Genomic DNA, 21,000 nt, shown 5'->3' on the forward strand with positions numbered 1-21,000 from the left:
TTAAGTCACTAAAATTGTGGAGATTTGTTTTAGATGTCCTAGGGAACAAATAGAGTCCAAAATACAAAGTCCAGAATTTGTTAACTTCCTCCAACTTCAGAACTCCGTCTGTATGCTACTGAGGGTCTTTCTGGACCCACAGTCATCAGCCGCATATAGAACACATCTCAGGGACGGGCAGGTGTCAAGCAGGCCTCCCTGAGTCTGTGAGGCAGATGAGATCTTTCTCATTGAGGACAAGCCTGGAATCAAGCAGACATTGGTGGGCACAAAGCCTACAGAGACTAAGTCCCACCCTGCAGCGTCTTCCCATTCGATGGGGGAGACCAGTTGTAAAGAGAAATGTCAAATGTGTAAGGAGATGGTGTTCATGTTTAGATGGAACTAAGCATTCAGCCAGGACACACCTGGCCATATCTATAAATTTTTTTTTCCTAACAGGAACTGTTTGGTATAGAGAATGACCTATTAAAATGACAGTGATTGTGTATGAGTTTAACCAGTCTATGAACCCTGAGAAGTGCACATACCACATTCAGGGGCCATCTGCAGAGCAGAGAAGACTTGGGGCCCATCTCTAAGCAGAGCTCCTAAGGAGCATCCTCCCCACCCCCACCCAGGCCTCTAACCTCCGAGCATGATGACAGGTGCTCCCTATGGGGCAGAAATGCTAGGGTCTTGCGGTTGGTTTGGCTTATGTATCTGTTATTTCTTAGGAAAAAGGGGTCAGGTTGTCATCTCATACACCAGTGAGGACTTTGGAATTCCCAAGCTGTCCCACCCCTGCACAACAGCCTCGTCTCCCCTCCCAGCCCCTATGGAGCCCCTTCCCAGAACCCTGGCTGGATGATGTCACAGACAGGTGACCTCACTGCGGCAAAGGAACCGGGAATCTCAGTGGCATGGGGGAGGAGGGAGGATGTGTCCCCACCACCCCAACCCCCCATGTCTGTGGTGAAGTCGATCGAATTAGTGTTGCCCAAGGATGCCATCTACTTGGCCGGCTCCAGCATCAAAGGGCAGGTGGTTCTAATTCTGAACAGCACCCTGGTGGACCCTATTGTGAAGGTCGAGCTCGTGGGAAGGGGCTATGTGGAGTGGAATGAAGAAATCGGGGCGTCACGTGATTATAGCAGAGATGTTATTTGCAACAACAAGGCCGACTATGTGCACAAGATGAAGACATTCCCAGTAGAGGGTAAGGATGAAGCCAGCAGCCACCTCTAGCCATAATAGGAACCTGGGTCTGGAAGGTAACCATGTCTGCTAGGGGATCAGCAAAGCCCCAGGGATACCAGAAATGGGCAGAGGCTGGGTCCCTCCCAAGGAGGGATGCTGTGTATAACAATGACCATCAGATACACATTAACACGAAAATAACAAGACAGGAGGAGCTGATCAGAACCCAGATATTCAAACTGAACTCACAAAGTCATTTCCCTGCAGGGACAAAATGTTAGCCTTAGCCCAATGACCACTTGGAGAGGCCAAAAACAAAAACACGAATCTGTCTTGTTATTTGACAAATCTCCCTCTGACAGTGAAATATGCAAGGAGACAAAATTATCAGTCCTATGGTCCCAGGGAACGAGTGAGGAGGCAGGGAAGACATTCTAGGGAGAGAAGAACCAGTTCCCAACTCCAGCGGGTTCAGGTCCACAGTCTGGACAGACCTCAGGGAGGCTGAGCTGCCCGGGAGCCACACGTCCATCCCTGAGTGTGTACATGGACGGAACAAACCGGGTCCCCGGAGTCATTGGGATTGCCACCCAGTGGCCAAGACACAAGAATGAGAGGCTTTGGGACGAATGAAAGACACAGTAAATAAAATAGGCGAGGCTGCAGAAATGGGGGCCGGGTGAGTTTCTCCCTGGTCCTCTGTTGCCTCTTAACCAATGTTAAGTGCCCACTGTATGCAGGGCACTGAGGGCCAAGCTCAGGGAAGGCAGGGAGCTGAACTGGCCCCGCCCACTCTGGTAAATAAAGCGTAAAACCTACAGTAGGGGCCTAAGGTGGGTTTGCTAAACCAATGCGAGACTAAGGACTGGACCTCCAGTTTCTCAGACCCAGAGTAAGGGTGAGCACATCCCTATGGTAGCTTGCATAATTTGGGGGGACCACCCCAGCCACCTCACCCACCCAGGTGTCCCCCCACCTCCAGCCTAGCTGAGGCCTAGACCTAATATTCGTGGACCGTGCAGATCCCTAAAAGCACAGAACTCAGCCTAGCTCGGGGACAGGTAGGCCAGACCCGGAACAAACCCCCTGCCAAAACAACAAATAAAGAAGGGGCGGCGGGGTGGGGGGTAGCGGGGGGAAGGAAAAAGATTCTAGAACCTTCTGATGGCGTCGGTGTGTTTTGCTTTCAGATAATTGGTTAAGTGCAGGCAGCCACACCTTTGAATTCCATTTCAGCTTACCTCCCAGGCTTCCTTCTACCTTCACCAGCAAAATCGGCCATGTCTTCTACTTCATGCAAGCCTCCTGCGTGGGCCGGGAGCACATTCTGGCGAAGAAGAGGATGTACTTGTTGGTTCAAGGGACTTCGGACTTCCATAAGGAAAACCCATTGCAGGTAGCGATGGGGGAGGGGCGGCGGTGCGGCTCGTCCTCCAAGCTCCCCCAAGGCAGGTGGGAAGGCAGGGAACAGAGATGGCCCCTATCGGGAAGAAGGAAAGTTGCTGATGGCTTTCTGTGGGGCCCAGTGAGTTCACAAAAGGTGAATCGGAAACCAGGGTAGGAACTAAGGCAGCGGGCGGCAGGGGTGGGTGGTGCGGGTGGCTGTCACCCAGGATAATCTTGCCTCCCCTGGGAGGACAGGATGGTATGGGTCTGGGGACATCTACAGTTGACAGGTCTGGGGAAGGGGGCTACTGGCCATCGAGGGGGTAGGGGCTCAGGTGCTGCTCGATACCCCACAGGGAATGACCAGACCCCTCTGCAAATGACGTAGCCTCTCTGTGCCTCCATCTCCACATCTGTAAAATGGGCAGAGACAGTGCCTGGCTTGCAGAACGTCCCACAGTGCCTGGCACAGGTTGAGGGATGGGCCCCAAGAACCTTGTCAAGCCTCCAACACCAGTATTACATAGGTCACGGGGATCATCTCTAGCCCAGCGGACAACCTGAGATGGTCCTGGAGGGTCCCAGAAAGGGTAGACGCTTGGAGGGGTTTAACAGCCTCGGGAGGACCAGACCTGAGCTCAAGGCCCCCTTGACCCCCTGCTCTCTGTGTTACCCTGAGCAGACGATGGCCCTTCTCTGGCCTTCCCTTCAGAGCTAATCTACAGGGCAGGGGGGTGGGGCACAAGGCAGAAGCTGGGGTGAAATGTTGGGGTTGGGTGAGACTCAGCCTGAGATCTGGCCAACAGATACTTCATTAGCTAGAGGGCCTTGGGGAATTCATAACACCTCCCAGAGCCTTGACTGTCCGGATCTGTACAATGGGGGGAAGAATTCTTCCCTTGACTGCAGAGTGCTCAGCATGGTGTCTGCACCCCCAGGAGATGCCCTGTAAACGGGAAGATCTAAAATCAAGATCAGGGCAGCAAAGGGAGTTGTCACAGATAAGTTTTGAGGATATGAAAATAGCGTTTTTCAACTACTCCGTACTGTCTTTAACCGACTGGAGGAGGTGACATTTTAGCAGAGAACTGAAAGAGGAGAAGGGGGAAACCATGGGGATATCTGGGGTGGAGGGTTCCAGGCAGAGCAAACACAGAGCAAACAGCCCATGCAAAGGCCCAGTGGCAGGACTGTGCCTGGCCTGTTGGAGGACCATTGTGGGGGCCACATAGCTGGAACAGAGTGAAGGGGGTGAGAGGGAAGAAGGTAAGAGCAGGGAGGGAACAAGAGGCCTCGGGAAGGCTTAGACTTTCATCCTGATGCAGGTGAGAGAACTGGTGGACAAGGGGGTCATCACTGGATTCCCTCTGGCTGCTTTGGGGACGATAAACAACGGGGGGCAGGGGGAAGGCAGGAGCGGGGCCCAGGGCAGGGATTACCACTCCGGTGCAGTGAGCCATCATGGAGCTCAACCTGGTAGAGGCGGCCGTTTTTTCTTTTTTTAAGGTTTTAAAAAATTATTTGAGAGAGAGAGTGCGTGCGTGCAAGCCCAGGGAAGAGCAGAGAGGGAGAGGGAGTCTGAAGCAGACTCCGCGCTGAGACCAGAGCCCAGTGTGGGGCTCAATTCCACAAATGCCTGATTGTGACCTGAACTGAAACCAAGAGTTGGATGCTTAATGGGCCGAGCCACCCAGGTACCCCTGCGTAGAGGCAGAGCCTTGACCCCCAACTGTCTGTCCTCGGAGCAGCCAGAGGCAGTCAGGTGATGACCTTCCTTTTCACCCACAGCCCTCCCGGTCTCCCATTTCATTCAGCGTAAAGACCAAAATCCCCCCTGCCTGCCCACAGACCCTGCCTGACCTGCCCCCTCCCCTTTGCTTTCTTGGCTCCCGCCAAACAGGCCTCCTTGCTGTCCTTCCAATATGTTGGCCTGGCCCTGCCCCAGGGCCTTTGCACAGGCTGTGCCTGCCACCCAGAACACTATAACATGACCTTCCCATCCTTCCCCCTCAACTTTCAGATCTTTGTTCAGAAGCCATGTAGACACTCACCTGGCTGAGTCAACTCTCACAACCCCAACAGAGGGCAATTTAGCTGTATCTATTCCAATTAAAATGAACGTGCACTTTGCCCCAGCCATTTTCCTTCTAGAAATTTCTCCTACTGGTATTCTTTCACTTGTGACATGACCTCTCACGGCAATGTTTTCGTGCCAAGAAACTGGAATCAGCCTAAATGCTCACTGCCAAGGGAGTGAAAGTAGCAAAGGAATATTCTATTGCTAAGTTAGAGAGAGAGAGAAACAGACAGAAACAGAACAAGGCAGCTCTTGGCATCAGGGCCTCTAAGTCGCGGGCTTGAGTGAGCACAGCAAAGCTCAGAACACGGTGTCTAGTCTGCAAGTGAGAAATGTACTTCCTTGCAGGTGTAACAAACGTCTCCGGAAAGAGATCAGAGAAACTAGCAACAGACACTTGCCCCCCTTGGGAGGGGAGCCCGGAGCCAGGAGAAGCAAACATTTCCCCCTTCCACTTGCTTTTAAAAGCTTTATTGAGCTATAATTCACATATTTTTTTGAAAGATTTTATATATTTATTCGACAGAGACACAGCAAGAGAGGGAGCACAAGCAGGGGGAAGTGGGAGCGGGAGAAGCAGACTTCCCACTGAGCAGGGAGCCAGATAGGATCATGACCCGAGCCGAAGGCAGAGGCTTTAACCCACTGAGCCACCCCGGTGCCCCTAGAATTCACATATCTTATAATCTCCTCACTGAAAGTGCACAATCGAATGACTTCTCGCGTGTTCACAGAGTTGTGCGGCCATCACAACTCTATTTGAGAACATGGCCGTCACCCCAGAGGGAAGCTTGCGTCCCTGGGCTGTCACCCCTGCAAACTCCTCACACCCCTCCCCCAGCCCTGGCCACTGCTAATGCCCTTCCTCCCTCCCCGGATTTGTCTGTTCCCGCCATTTCAGGGAAATGGAATCGTATCCTAGGGAGGCTTTCTGCGTCCGGCTGATTCCACTCACGAGCGTATTGTCCGTGTCTCATCCCTTTTAACCGCCCAGTAACATTCTGTCTTGCAGGTGGACCACATTTTGCATGCACATTTGTGCCTGATGGGTACTTGGATTGCTTGCACTTCCTGGCTAGTTTTGTGGATGTATCTTCTTGTTTCTCTTGGCTGGATACCTGGAGAGGAATTGCTGGGCCAGATGGCCACTCCCTTGAGCATTTGAGGCACGCCCCCCAGCCTGTTTTCCACTGTGCCTGGACTGCTTTTGCGTTCCCTCCAGCCCTGCACGGGGCACCTCATTTCCCTACCTCCTCTCCACTCTCTGTACCTTTAGAATCTTGAAGGACAAGACTGTGTTGCCTCTTCCCAAAGTCAGCACAGTTTGGGAAAGGAGCTTGTCCCAGAGACATTTCCTAACCATTGGCTCCAAGCGAGCCCCCACGGCACCTCTCCTTAGTTCATACCCTCGGTTTGCCTCTGGCCACAGCTTCATCACTGTCCCTTATCAGAAATGACCTGGTTCATTTTCAGGAGCTGATTGTCCCTCTCCCTCCCCTGTCCCTCCTGCCAGGAGCAGGGACGGGGCTGGTCTTAACTGCTATGGGTTTTCTTTGAACTTGGCACCAAGTTGATGCCAATAAGTACTGTTTGGATGAGTCCCCCCCACAAAGTTTCACATGTGCCAGAGGAATTCGGGGCTCCCAAACACTCCCCAGATCCAGGAACTCCAGTGTTGGGTGTGTTAACCCCCACAACATAATTGGGAATCGGGGCGCTTTGGCTACCCTGCCTGACCTAGCATGGGAGTCCCCACTGTGCCACTGTGGGAATGGCTGGGCCCCACAAGTACAGGCAGAACTACAGGCTTGGCCTTGAGTTAGGGCAGCAAGTTCCTCCATGCCCCCAGGGTCCTAACGCATGCAAGGAATTTTCGAATAAGACTGGAGGGATTTAAAATAAAACTGCCTGCAGTTAGCCTCCTGGAGGAGGGGGGGGGGAGACGGAGGAGGCAAGGGGGCCAGAGGCAAGGGGAGAGGTGAGGTCACCTGGGGTCAGGGGTCAGGCCCAGGTCTCCCAAGAGGAAGGGCATTTGATCTGGAGCAGTGTTTTTCCAAACCTCAGGTCACGACCCATTCATGGGTTGCAAAACCAATTTAGCAGGGTGCAAATATATTTGCATAAAATGAAAGAATTCGCAAGACCAACCTAGAAAATATTAGAAACAAAGTCACTCTTGTGGGTTGCAAACATTGTGTGTGTGTGTGTGTGTGTGTGTTTAATAGAAGAAGAAAACAGAACAGAATAAAATACATAGAACAGGAAGCGAAGAAAATCTGCTTGGCAGCTTACAATCAACTTCTTAAAAACGAAAAAATAGAACAAAATATAAATGTGGTGGGTTGCAACAGCTTTGTTTCTATAACATCAGTGTGTTGGACAGCATATAACAGTTGTGAAAAAGCAGAATAGAGAATTTATCAGAACAAGATTAATTTGGTGGGTTACAGCCAGCTAATGTTCGTAAAATGTTGGTTTTGTATAAAACAAAACAATAGAATAAAGAAAGTAGGCTAAAAATAACAGGAACACGAATCCAGAGGGTTGCAATGAATTTTTTTTTTTAAAGATAAGATTTATTTATTTGATAGAGATCACAAGTAGGCAGAGAGGAAGGCAGAGTGAGAGGGAGAAGCAGGCTCCCTGCTGAGCAGAGAGCCCGATGATGATGCGGGGCTCGATCCCAGGACTCTGAGGTCATGACCTGAGCTGAAGGCAGAGGCTTAACCCACTGAGCCATCTAGGTGCCCCTGTTTTTTCTAAGATTTTATTTACTTATTTGATAGAGAGTATCTGACCCATACTATATGTGGCTTGCAAAGCCTAAAATACTTGTCATCAGTCATCCTTTAGAGAAAAAGTTCACCAGCTCATGGCTAAGAGCAACTCTCGTGTGTAAGAGCAGGAAAAAATGCCTTCAGGATGCTCCTTCTAGCACTTTATGATATCAAGCACATAGAAACATACATGTAGCACAAAGCAGGTAAGTGTCCCTCTTGTGGGGGGGGGAGGGGTGCAGATGAGTGGATCGGTTATTTTGCAACACACTCCGTGGCCGTGGGAAAACCAAAGAACCAGAATGTTAGGCGCTAGTGTGAATGCATTTCAATGACAAAATGCTGAGCTAGAAAAGGGAACTGCTAGAAAACATGGACAGCTTGATATATTTTAAGTATTAATATATGTAAAACAGGGGCGCCTGGCTGGCTCCCTCAGCAGAGCATGGGACTCTTGATCTCAGGGTCGTGAATTCGAGCCCCACGCTGGGCATGGAGCATACTTAAAAATTTTTTTTTAATTATAAAAAAAATAGGGGCACCTTGGTGACTCAGTTGTTAAGCGTCTACCTTCCGTGCAGGTCATGATCTCAGGGTCCTGGGATCAAGCCCCGCATCGGGCTCCCTGCTCAGCAGGAAGCCTGCTTCTCCCTCTCCCACTCCCCCTGCTTGTGCTCCCACTCTTGCTGTTTCTCTCTGTCAAATAAATAAAATATTTAAAAAATTAAAAAAATATATGTAAAACAGTACGGTTTACTTCTACCACAAGCTCATGCATTCCTAAATAATATAAAAGTTCACATGAGAATGACAAAATCGGGTCTGGCAAAGAAGGGGAGGGAGGGGGCGCCTGGGTGGCTCAGTGGGTCATGGTCCCAGGGTCCTGGGATCGAGCCCTGCATCGGGCTCTCTGCTTAGCCGGGAGCTTGCTTCCTCCCCTCTCTGCCTGCCTCTCTGCCTATTTGTGATCTCTGTCTGTCAAATAAATAAATAAAATCTTAAAAAAAAAAAAAAGAAGGGGAGGAAGGAGGCAAGGGGCAGAAGACCCAGAACCCCATGGATTTCAGTGGAATCCATAGTGTTTCCTTTCTTCCTAGAAGATACATTTGAGCTTGTTAATATTGTTCTCTTCTCACTTTCTTCTTAAACAATACATCTTGCAATAGGTCCTTCCGTGTAGGTAGTAAGAGCACAACTATGTCGACACAACAAAGCGATTGCTGTAGAATTCAGGCTGTTGCCGTTTGCAGGCAGGGGTGGAGGTGGGGCACAGGTGAGGGACTTTGGGAGGAAAACTAGCAAATCCCTGCTTCTTGGATGGAAGTTACAAGAGTTGACTTTGTAATAACAGTTAGGGATTTGTTTCGTGGAGTTGTCCCAGTTAGGTTTCTTAATAATGCTTAGGAGTGTTCTTAAATACCCACAGATGTGGGGCGCCTGGGTGGTGTGGTTGGCTGAGCATCTGACTCTCGGTTTTGGCTCAAGTCGTGATCTCAGGGTCGTGAGATCGAGCCCCACATGGGGTTCTGCGCTCGGCATGGTCTGCTTGAGAGTCTCTCTCTCTCTCCCTCTGACCTTCCCACTTGTGCTCTCCCTCTCTCTCAAATGAATACATAAATCTTAAAAAAAAAAAATCCAGGGGCGCCTGGGTGGCTCAGTGGGTTAAAGCCTCGCTTTCGGCTCGGGTCATGATTCCAGGATCCTGGGATCGAGCCCCACATCGGGCTCTCTGCTCAGCAGGGAGCCTGCTTCCTCCTCTCTCTCTGCCAGCCTCTCTGCCTACTTGTGATCTCTGTCAAATAAATAAAGTCTCAAAAAAAAAAATCCAGATATGATAAACCCCCAGTTCAGGACAGAGAGCCAGGAAGAATGGGGGACAGCATGAGGGAGAGGACTATGGGGCTTTCAACCAGATCTCTCGTGTTTTTATTTTAAATTGGAAGAATGGGGGACAGCATGAGGGAGAGGACTATGGGGCTTTCAACCAGATCTCTCGTGTTTTTATTTTAAATTGTGGCAAAATACGCATAACATAAAACCGTCCTCACCATGAGGGTTGAGTATATTCACATGGTTGTACAACTCTGATATTTTATTTCTTTTTTTTTTAAGATTTTATTTATTTATTTGACAGAGATCACAAGTAGGCAGAGAGGCAGGCAGAGAGATGGGGGGAAGCAGGCTCCCCGCCAAGCAGAGAGCCCGATGAGGCGCTCGATCCCAAGACCCTGAGATCATGACCCAAGCTGAAGGCAGAGGCTTATCCCACTGAGCCACCCAGGCGCCCCTGATATTTTATTTCTTAAACGAGCAGAGATCTGAAACAAATCAGGAGAATGTGTAAATGCCGATGAAGCGGGTCATAGGAACAGGGCAGCTCTGGGCTAGGAAATGGTTAACGACCCGCTGTGGTGTGGGGCAGCTATGATGTACTGTTTCCCAGTTTCTCTGGTGAAAGTTCTCCCATTAGGGCCAGTTTCAAGCGACCAACTCGAGGTCTCTAATGGGAAGTGGGAGGGAAGTTTGGGAAGTATTTTTCACACTGTTTTCTCTCTCTCTCTTTTGGTATGCTGAAAGGGAACACACACGCGCGCGCACGCACACACACACACACACACACACACTTGTAAAAAGTGTCGATTTCCTCTGCAAGAAGACACCGGAAGCCAACAAAAGTGGAAAGTGATCATTCTAAGTCCCAGTCCTCCAGTCCCCCACCACATCACATCAAATCCTTTAAAATATCATCCACAGGGCGCCTGGGTGGCTCAGTGGGTTAAGCCGCTGCCTTCGGCTCAGGTCATGATCTCAGGGTCCTGGGATCGAGTCCCACATCGGGCTCTCTGTTCAGCAGGGGGCCTGCTTCCCTTCCTCTCTCTCTGCCTGCCTCTCTGCCTACTTGTGATCTCTCTCTGTCAAATAAATAAATTTAAAAAAATCTTTAAAAAAAATAAATAAAATATCATCCACAAATCAAAAATAAAAGGTCACCGAAGGCACCCATTAAATATGACGCACACGTACCTTTACTTGCAAGCCAGCAGCTGACGAGCTGACAGGACGGCGGCATTTTGAGGTGTTTATGGGAACACACGACGTACTTTCAACTCTATGGTTTTCCTTTCGAGATTCAGAGCCCGCGATATTGTCTCCTAAAGTCTGAACTGCCTGGGTAAGCCCCAAGGCTTGGGCTTAGACAGTGAGACATTTCCTGTCTTCTAGAAAACCAAGACCCAGAGAAGTCAAGCTGCTTACACGAGGTCACACAGCAAGTGAGCAGGGGAGGTGGGGGTAAAGCCAGGGTCTGGTGGATTTCTTAGGCTTAGTCTACAGATGAGGAAGTTGCGCATCAGAAAGGCAGAGGATATGGAATAAGGCACTCTGGGTGATCATGGCAGGGTCTTGCCTGCCAACTCCCCAGGGCTCCAGATCCTGTCTTACTGCCTGTTACTTAGGAGAGTCCCCAAAGCGCAAGGTTGGCGGGAGCTCTGATGGAGGAGTGTCAGGCAGGGAGCGGAGGGCTGCGATCCCTCACGGTTGTCTATTCCCCCCTGCCCCTTGTAGAACCCTCTGCTGGTAGAGGCTGAAAAGAAGATCTCCTACAACTGCTGCAGCCAGGGCACTATCTGCCTACAAATCCAGATGGAAAAGAACACCTTCGTCCCAGGGCAGAGGGTCATCTTCACCACGGAGATCAACAACCAGACCGGCAAGTGCATCAAGACGGTCATCTTCGCCCTCTACGCCCATGTGCAATACGAGGGCTTCACCCCCAACGCGGAGCGGCGGTTGCGGGTGGAAAGCAGTGAGCTGCTCCGGCAGGAGGCCAACACGCAGATCACACCTTTCGACACCACCAAGATCGTCAGCACCTTCAACCTCCCGCAGGTGCTGTCCGTGAGCAGCAGCCTGCAGGACGGCGAGATCATGAGTACCCACTACGAGCTGGTCAGCACGGTCCACCTGCCCTGGTCCCTGACCAGTGTGAAGGCCAAGGTTCCCATCATCATCACCAGTGCCCCTGTGGACCCAGACAGCTGCCTGCCGCTGGAGGGGCGGCTGTCACCTGAGAGCCAGGAGTGCCAGAATTAAGTGCCCAAACTTCTAAATATTAAAAGCTTTATTGGACTCTACAGGGCAGCCCTTTCTTTGTCTGGCACAGACGGTCTTTGGATGGGTCAGGTTGTGGTCAGCACGTGCCTGAGCCTCCCTACCCTGTGGTCACTTAGGCATCAGTGTCTCCTGGCCCAGACAGTTCACTGAATGCCGGGAGAAGGAGGAAACTGACAAGGTCTTCCAGTAGCCCCCACCTCCGTTAGTGCTCCAGACCCACTTCCTTGCCAGGTCGTACAGTGCCTAGAACTTGGGGTCCCCAACTGGGGCAGTTCTGCCTTCCAGCTGCACTAGCAAAGGCTGGTGGTCCTGGTTCTCACCAGGGAGGGGGCACAGAGGCTGCTCCGGGTAGTGGGTGAATGGGGGTCAGAGATGCCGCTCACTGGCCCGCATTGGCCAGGCTGGCCTCACCCCACAGCATGATCCAACCCCAAAGGTCCGTAGCGCCAAGGGGGACCAAACGTGCATTCATTATCTGGGGTGAAAGTTGGGTTCGATCCCTAGCTCACACTAGACACCGGAATAAATCCCCAGTGGATCAGGCGGCAGAAACCAGGGTAACCCCCTGGCATTTGTGAGTTCCCTCCTCGCTCCTCCCCACTTCGTGTGTGTATTTATTTTTATTTTTAATTTTTTAAAAGAATTTATTTGACAGAGATCACAAGTAGGCAGAGAGGCGGGTAGAGAGAGAAGAGGAAGCAGGCTCCCCACTGAGCGGAGAGCCCGATGCGGGACTCGATCCCAGGACCCTGAGATCATGCCCTGAGCCAAAGGCAAAGGCTTAACCCACTGAGCCACCCAGGAGCCCCTCATGTGTGTGTTTAAATGTGTGCAGGATCCCAGGATATCCTCAGCTGGCCAGATGCTCAGGGAATGCAGAGTCCCCTGGACGTCCTGGGAATCCCCTAACCTAGTGAGTCTCACCCAGAGGGATCTCCTGCCCCTCAGGGGACACTAGGCAACACCTGGGGACATCTGCGGTCATCAAACCGTGAGTGCTCCTGCCAGAGTGAATGGGGTCAGGAATGCTGCTCAACATTCCAGAGTGGACAGGACAGTCCCCCCACAATTAAGAATGATCTGTCCCCTTGGGACGCCTGGATAGCTCAGTCGGTTGAGCATCTGCCTTTGGCTCAGGTCATGATCCCAGGGTCCTGGGATCGAGCCCTGAGTGAGGCTCCTTGTTCAGTGGGGGAGCCTGCTTCTCCCTCTCCCTCTGCCCCTCCCCCTGCTCCTGCTTTCTAACTCACTCTCTTTTTCTCAAATAAAATCTTAAAAAACAAAAAGAATTAATCTGGCCCCCACGGACTCTTAACAAAGAGAACACAATGATGGTCCCCAGAAAGGAGGTGGGGGGGATGGGTTAAATGGGTGATGGGGATTAAGTCACCCACTTGCTGTGATGAGCACTGGGTGAGTCGGTATGGAAATGCTGAATCGCTGTATTGCACATCTGAAACTAATATTATACTGTATGTTAACAAAGTGAAATTTAAATAAAAACTTTAAAAAATAGAATGATCTGGCCCCAAATGTCGGCACTGTGGAAGGGATAAGACACTGGGCAGGTGTTGCCAAGTACCAGGGTTGGGTGTGGGGGCCTCTTACTCAAGTCAGGGCGGCGGCCTCTTACACTCACAGCCTCGTAGCTCTACCCCACCTCCCTCAGGGTAGAAGCCAGAGTTCACCCAACACAGGGCTTACACATCTGCCCATGTATCAGCCCTGACCATCAGTCACCTGCACCTGACCTGGTCCCCTACAGTCTGCCCTCCCGGCAAATAAAAATCCAGGATGCCGGGCGCCTGGGTAGCTCAGTGGGTTGGGCCATTGCCTTTGGCTGGGGTCATGATCTCAGGGTCCTGGGATCGAGTCCCGCATCGGGCTCTCTGCTCAGCAGGGAGCCTACTTCCCTCTCTCTCTCTCTCTCTCTGTGCCTGCCTCTCTGCCTACTTGTGATCTCTCTCTGTCAAATAAATAAATAAAGTCTTAAAAAAAAAAATCCAGGATGCCTTGTGACATTTGCATTTCAGAAGAACAATGCCTATTTAGCATAAGTATGTCCCATGCCTAATCTGGGATACACTGAAGCTTAAAAAAAATCACTCGCTGTTTATCTGGTACTCTAATTTCACCGGGTGTCCTGTATTTTGCCTGGCAATCCGATTCCTTAAGCAACCGGAAGGCGCTCAGCACACATCAGGCCACCTGAGTCCATCAGGTTCCCATGACACTCACCCCGGCCTACGAGGCTCCCCCTGGTCAGGAATGAAGGAATGCGTCCCTGATGCCACCCATTCCTGTTCTTCTCCCATTTCTCAGATTTTTGGTGTCTGCTTTCTTCAAAGTCCTATCATCCATGCCGCCTCATTCAGGAAGCCTTCCTGCCGCCATACCCGGTAAGCAACTCTCACCACCTCTAACAGGTCCTGAAACGTGGATGACCTTCAAGGGTCATCTCTGCAGATGATAGATCTAAATAATACCCGAAACAACGAGGACAGTAACACCACGGCAAGGACGGGCTCCATTCACGCCCCATTTTCCTTCTTCCTCCTGGGCCCATGGCTGGACTACATTTCCCAGCATCCCTTGCAGTTAGGTGTGGCCATGTGATTGAGCTGACCAATGGCAGCAGAAGACGATCACGGCCCACGGCCATGTGACTGATCTGGCCAAGTGACATGAGTCACTTCAGGCCAGATCCATTAAAAACGCGTCACAGGAATCTCGTTCTCTCTTTCCCTTTTTGCCAGCTGCTTGGAGAGGAGCGTTTGAAGGGGAACTGCCCAGGAAGCTTGATCTGCGCTTGAGTGTTGCAAAGATGAGCAATAAAACTTTATTGAATAAGCAACAGCGGCTGAAATTGACAATTTCTTCTTCCAACTCTTGGTCTACCCTAGGATTTCTCCAGTTCTGCACATTGACATTTGGGGTCACATAATTCCGTTTACGGGGGACAATCCTGCACGAGGGAGTACGTTGAACAGCATCTCCTGCTTTTGCCCACTAGATGCCGGGAGCATCCCCCAAGCTGTGACAACAGAGATGTCTCCAGATGTCACCAAGAATCCCTTGGGTGGGCAGAATCACCCTCAGCCGAGAGCCTCTAGTCTACTCTTATCATACCAGTGGCTACATGTGCGGAGGTCTTTGGCCATTTCAGGGACGGGGACTCAGTGCAGCCACAGCGGAACCTGTCATCTCCAGTCTTCTCCCCACCCCTGCCCCACCTGCTCCGTCTTCATCTCAAGACCCAACCTCCGCCTTTTATTCTCCCAAGTCCTGTTTGTTTGACTTCCTAAATACCTGCTCAACTTGTCCACTTCTCTCCATCTCCCCTGCCACCACCTGAACCCAGGCCACCATCAATGCTTACCTGGATGATGGCTGTAGCCCCCTCCCAGGCACTGTGTTCTCTCACCCCTGCACCCTTACTCCAGCAGCCCGAGAGGGAGAGAGAGACAGAGAGCACGAGCGATTACAGGCTTGACTGGGGCTGCAGAAGCCCCTCCCAAGAAGCCCCACCCACACTGGTGCTACCGGAGCTGCCTGGGTGTCCTTGCAACATGCCCGCTGGCTTCCTCGGGCAGCAGGTGATCAACGATCGAGCAGGGAGGGCACCATGACTTTTATGACCCAGTCTCAGAGGTGTTGGACATCATCACTTCTGCTGTATTTGGTAAGAAACAAGTCACTCGGTGCCACCTACACTCCGCCTTCTTAAAGGAGTGTCAAAACATTTGTGGATTGTTTTTGTTTTCTGCTTTTTGGGTTTTTTGTCTTGTTTCATTCTCCGAGCAGAGAGTCTGATGCGGGGCTCAATCCCAGGACCCTGAGATCAAGACCCGAGCAGAAGGCAGAAGCCTTAACCCACTGAGCCACCCAGGTGCCAGTCTTGTTTCATTCTTTATTTTAAGTAAGCTCCACGCCCAACATGGGGCCCAAACTCACAACCTGGAGATCAAGAGTCATATGCTCTATGGACCCAAGCCAGACAGGTGCCCCTTGTGGGTGTATTTTTTTGAAGATTTTATTTACTTATTTGAGAGAGAGAGAGAACAAGCAGAGGGAGTCGCAGGCAGGGGAAAAAGCAGGCTCCCTACTGAGCTAGGAGCCCGATTAGGGACTCAATCCCAGGACCCTGGGATCACGACCTGAGCCAAGGGTACACACTTGACCGACTGAGTTCCCCAAGCTTCCCTCCACGGGTGTATCTTGTAAAGCCACACTCCCTGACCGATTCCTTGACAAATCCCATTGGATTCACCTTTAATACCCTTCTAGACGCTTTCCGCCATCACACGCTGGTCCCGCAGCTCCAGTGCCCACGCACGGACGGGCTAACAAACAAATGAGTCCATCCACGTGACGGAATATTACTCAGCCTTCGAAAGGAAGGAAATCCTGATACGCACTACAACACAAATGAACCTCCAGGATGTTAAGCTAGTGAAGGGGGCCCGTCTCCAAAGGACAATTCTCATCTACTTCTAGGAGGTCCCTAGAGGCCACAGAAACAGAGAGTAGATGGTGGGCGCCAGGGATGGGGACAGGGGTGAGGAGTCAGTGTTTCGTGGGGATAAAGTCTCAGTTTTGCAAGAGGAGAATGTTCTAGAATCGGTTGATGGGCATAGTTGCACAAGCTTGTGAATGCACTTAATGTCACTGATCTGTGCACTTAAAAACGGCTAAGACAAATTAAGGTAAGCTTATGTATGTGTATTTTACCACCATGAAAACATTTTAATTATAGCAATGCCCAAGCCTTATACAGTGCTCTCTGGGCCCCAGGCGCTGAGCTAAGCTGTGGGCTGCTTCATTTCATCCTCTCCATCATCCATGAGCCAGGGCGTGAATGCCCCGTTTCACGGATGAGGCAACAGAGGCTTGACATTTGGGGTCACATAATTCCGTTTATGGGGGACAATCCTGCACGAGGGAGGACGTTGAACAGCATCTCCTGCTTTTACCCACTAGATGTCACACAGAAGCACAGGGGGTGCCCAGGCTGGCAGCGCCAGGACAGGATCCCCTAACCACCTTTAGTAGTGTCTCTCTGAGGACCCCAGAGAATTATTTTTACTGCTTCAGTTAAGGGTGGAGGGAGCAGGTGAATGGCCGGCCTGGGCCCCCAGCATGTGACCAAGCTGAGATGGGGACCCAGAGTGGCCTGAGCCTGTCCTTGGGTTTGTGGGTTTGTCCCCTCTCTGCTCCGGGTCCCCTTCCTGCAAAGCTTGCAGAGTGTTATGGAATCAGCCAAGATTCAGGTACCCGAGAAGGGCCGGGGGTCTGAAATATAGGCCCTGTGGACCTCAGTTTTCTCATCTGTAAAATCGCTGAATAATTATTCTACCTAAAATAATGTGATTAATGATAATAGCTGGTATTGTCATGAAATGTTAATTACTATTATTCACCTTGGCACAATTCTACACACACGGCTGGGGTCACTCTCTGTGGGGGTGTCCGGGGCACTGTGGGCGTCGGGGGCTGGGCAGCATCCCTGGTCCAGCCCGCTTCGTGCCAGCCCCTCTCCACACGAGAGGGCTGAGGTCTATGTTGAGTTCGGGTAGCCGACGGTAACTGCTAATGAGATTCCCAGCTCTGTTATTTCTATGCTGTGTGACCTTGGGCAAGTGACTTGTGTCTCTGAGCCTTAGTATCCCCACCCATAAAACTCAAATTCTTCATTAGTCCCTCCTTCCCCCAAGATGCTGGATTACACAGCCTATGTCTACACATGTATCACCCAAAGTAAGCGCTTTACTCCACGGCACTGCTGTTGCTACAGTTGAGGGCTTCTGGAAGATTCTGTCTCACCATAGCGGGCCCCTGCACCCTCCCCACTAGCCGGGTGGGGTGCCTCCCCTCTGGGCCCCAGATTCAGGAGGCCACACAGGACGGGCGTTGGGAACACTTCCTGTGCGGTGGCCTGTGGTGCCCACTGGGACAGGTGGGCCAACGGGAGAACACAGCTGGGACCACCCCACTTCCTGCCCTGGGGGGCGGGGCGCTGCTCACGTTCCTGCGTCCTCCCACCCCCCAAAATAACACCTCCCGGCCAGGAATCAAAGCCACCGCACCAGCTGCAGCCTCCAGCTCAGGGGACATAGACATAGGACAGGCGGGGCCCAGCATCTGCCACCAGGGCACCCGCCCCCGCTGGGAATGTCCTCCCCCCTGCTGTTGCCACCTCCGGCATTCCAATCCCGAGGGGGTGAGCTGCCCCCACCCAGGGGCCAGGACACTTGAGCTCTGAGCAGCCAGGGCCGGCTGGGGGGAGGGCGCTCCTTTGCCCCCCTGGGGGACAGGGGACACCCTCCAGGGCCAGACCCCCGTCCCAAGGTGCCTTCAATCCTCACCTCAAGGGATTGTTTGAGGGGGAAGGGGCTGGTTGCCAGGGCAACAGCCCCCCACCTCTGCCTGGGAACAAAGGGGCAGCCAGGAGAGCCAAGAACAGCGTGTTCTTTCCCCGCCAACGTGACTGGCACACCCTGGCAGCTGGCGCTTGGAGGGCCATTCCCCAAGCTGCTGGGCCCGGCCGCCCCGGACAAGGCCACTCAGTGTGGGAGCGGTCAGGGAGCGGCTGTCGCGCTGAGGGATCTAGTTCCCGGTCAACCACCCCCAGGCCTCTGTCCTTCCGGTACATTCTAACGAGGAAGTCAGCCTGCTCTGCCCGCACGACTTCACAGAAAGGGCCTCAGATGTCTGGCTCGGAAATGGACGGGCCACCAGAGCTGGGGGGGGATGGGGGCGACCGAGGGCACGCGGAGCCCTCCCGGCTGCCGGGCGTTCTGGGGCGAGGGGTGCCCGGGGGGACCTGCCTGGCCTGGGAGGGGCTGGCCCAGGGACCGACAGTGGGTCTCCGAGCAGCTCCCCTCCCCCAAGCCCATACCTCCCGTGCAGGGGACAGCGGGCAGCTGGCGCCACGAGGGCGGGGAGGGAGGGCGGGGACAGGCCAGGGCCTGCATGTTAAAAGAACCCCGGTTTCCCGCCGCGTGAGCTGGCCCAAGGAGACAAAACCTTGCCTTTTGGCCATCCGACCACCGACCACCGTTGGTCAGATTGTCCAGCCACTGGCTGGAACTGCCTCAGGTAAACAGACAAGTAAATAAATATTTCTTAGCATAAGTATGTCCCAACTATTGTAAGGGAGATACTTACGCTAAAAACTATTCATTATGTATCCGGAATTCACACTGAACTGGATAGCCTGTATTTTTATTTGGTAAATTTGCAACCCCAGGCCGTGGGCTCTCAGAGAGGAAAAATTAAGCCCACGGACGTCCTCCTACACTTGTGTCCTCTACTGGTCCTAGCCGGAGGGATGGCCCAGGTGTCCTCCCCCTTCCTGGGTCCCTCACCAGAGGCCCAAGTCAGTTTCACCTTCTGACGAGTGGCCTGTCCACTCCCTGCTGTGGTCTCTCCCACCCCCCCGACACACACACACTCCTGCAGGCCTGCTCATGGGCCTTCAGCTCCTGCCTGCCCTGCCCTCACCCTTGCCTTTCCACCCTCCTTCCCCAGGGACCTAAACAGGGCCTCCCTGCTCGGAATCCAACACTTGCTCCCCGCTGCTCCCACAATAAAGGTCCAAAGCCTCTGCCTGACATTCGAAGCCCCTTCCCCAGCGGGGCTCCCAGCAACCCCCTACTCCCGGTTCCCAGCCCCCTCTCCCAGAAGGAGCCATGGCTCCCCAAAAGCTTCCTAATCTTTCAGGACCCTTGGTACAGACCGTTGCCCCTACCTGAGTCAGGTGCCCCCCTCCACAGCTCTTGGGCCAGCCACCTCCCTTGGGGTACAAGCCCAAGTCCTCCCCTAGTCCACCTGCCTTGTCCCCTCCCTGTCTCTGCTTGGATTACTCTGCTCTGGCCACTAGGGCCTTCGCTGTTCTTCCAAGACATCAGTCACAGTGCTGCCCCGGGGCCTTTGCACAGGCTATCCTGTTGCTTGGAGCACATCTCCTCCAGAGAGCCTTTTTCTCTGTTTCACTGCTGTATTCAGTGGACCACACCAAGGTATTTAATAAACACTTCTTGAATGAACGATTCATCACAGTGCCTGGAATGTTCCCCCATTCCCCGCCTTCTTCCATCTTTCTATGACTTCCACCTTTTCTTTAAGACTTACCTGAGGCAGGTGGGCTCATTTTCTTCTTCCTGATTTCTTTATCCATAGGGCTGACCAAAACATCTTTCCAGTGCTCCAACCTGCCCTTGCTAACCCTGCTTCAGAACCTCCTGTGGCTTCCTAAATGTCTTCAGGGCTCTTGTCAGCCTGACCCTTGCCAAACTGTCCGATCTTGTCTCTCCCCTGACATCCCGCTCTTGCCACATTCTACTCCCCAGCCTCGCTGTGCACGTGCACTCTGTATTCCCCCTGCCCCAGAAGACCACCCCAGTACCTTCACCGGCCTGACGCTCAGCACAGACATTACTTCCTCCTAGAAGCTTCCCAACACCACCCACAACCCGGGCCCACTTCTCCTCTGGACCCCCTGTGCACCTGCAGCCCCGATCACAGTCCTGATCCCCTCTGTTTCATGCACTTGACCTCCAGAGCCAACTCATTCATCAGACACAGGAGACCCGGGGCCCATTGCACTTTTAAGGGCCCATGGAAGGGGTTTGCTTTTAATTTAGCTTAAAATCAGAAGAAAATAAGGACTAGAAGACCACTGCAGTCATAAAAGATCATTTGCAGAATTTTTTCATGGGGGGAAGGACCCACAATGGCAAAAGGGCCTTAGGGCTGTGAATTTTTTTTTTTTAAGATTTTACTGATTTATTTTAGAAAGAGCAGGCGAGTGAGAGTATGCAAGTCAGGGGAGGGGGATGGCGGAGGAAAAGAGAGAAGAAGACTCCCCACTGAGCAGGGAGCCCCAAGTGAGGCTCGAGCCCAGGACTCCAGGTTCATGACCCAAGCTGAAGGCAACAGCTTAACTGACTGAGCCACCCAGGCACCCCAGGGCTATAGAAGTTTTAACACAGTCCTGCTGGGTCCATACATGTCTCCCCATTGGATTATGAGTGCCTTGAAGGTGGAAGTGGGGGTTGAATCCTTAGGGCTGCCCAGCATGGACCTGGTAGACAGCAGGCACTTAATAATTGTTGGTCGAATGACTGCATATCCAGTCGGGTCCTCACAGCCAGGCCTGGCCTGGCTCACAATATTAGGAGATACTGGATAAATGGATGGATGGTTTGCAAGGAGGGCAGGGTCTGAGGGTAGATTGGGGGTGGGAGGGTGGACACCTGGGTCAGGAGACCAATCTGGGACCAGCAGCGCCACCTTGTGGCATAATGCTGGTCTGTCTCTCCTTCCCTTAGGCTCAGTGGGAGAGTTTTCAGAGCCCTTCCACTGGAAAGTGTGGAATGGAGGAGGAGGAAGAGAAAGGGGAGGTGGGGAGCAAGAGGGATGGAGGGGAAGGAGGGGAGAGGGAGGAGAGGCAGGGTGAGGAGTGGG

General features: G+C 52.4%; 2 protein-coding genes and 1 long non-coding RNA gene across 7 annotated transcripts in view; 2 read left to right on the top strand and 1 right to left on the bottom strand.

Moving 5' to 3' along the window:
• Positions 1 to 19,976, bottom strand: part of UHRF1 (ubiquitin like with PHD and ring finger domains 1) — a 50,527-nt gene extending 30,551 nt beyond the window's left edge. The window contains exons 1-2 of one of the 5 annotated variants that reach the window (XM_082735161.1): positions 19,666 to 19,976; positions 2,421 to 2,506 (exon numbers count right to left, since the gene is read on the bottom strand). The gene's annotated coding sequence lies outside the window, so the exon portion shown is untranslated. Of the gene's footprint in view, positions 1 to 2,420; positions 2,660 to 4,616; positions 4,970 to 5,597; positions 5,749 to 14,911; positions 15,027 to 19,665 lie in introns of those variants that run through there. The other 4 variants (XM_082735162.1, XM_082735164.1, XM_082735165.1 and 1 more) reach the window with 4 other exon arrangements.
• ARRDC5 (arrestin domain containing 5) lies at positions 766 to 11,552 on the top strand. Its single transcript, XM_082735210.1, has 3 exons — positions 766 to 1,198; positions 2,370 to 2,575; positions 10,984 to 11,552. Exons 1-3 carry the CDS (start codon positions 847 to 849, stop codon positions 11,509 to 11,511), a joined length of 1,086 nt encoding a protein of 361 aa, XP_082591336.1. The 5' UTR covers positions 766 to 846; the 3' UTR covers positions 11,512 to 11,552.
• Positions 13,854 to 14,386, top strand: LOC309867011. The gene is made up of 2 exons (XR_014312922.1): positions 13,854 to 13,931; positions 14,289 to 14,386. It is a non-coding gene; the product is annotated as an uncharacterized lncRNA (long non-coding RNA).
• Positions 19,977 to 21,000: the final 1,024 nt, after the last annotated feature.

Source organism: Mustela nivalis, assembly GCF_964662115.1.
Source record: "Mustela nivalis genome assembly, chromosome: 1".
NCBI classification, from domain to species: Eukaryota; Metazoa; Chordata; class Mammalia; order Carnivora; family Mustelidae; genus Mustela; species Mustela nivalis.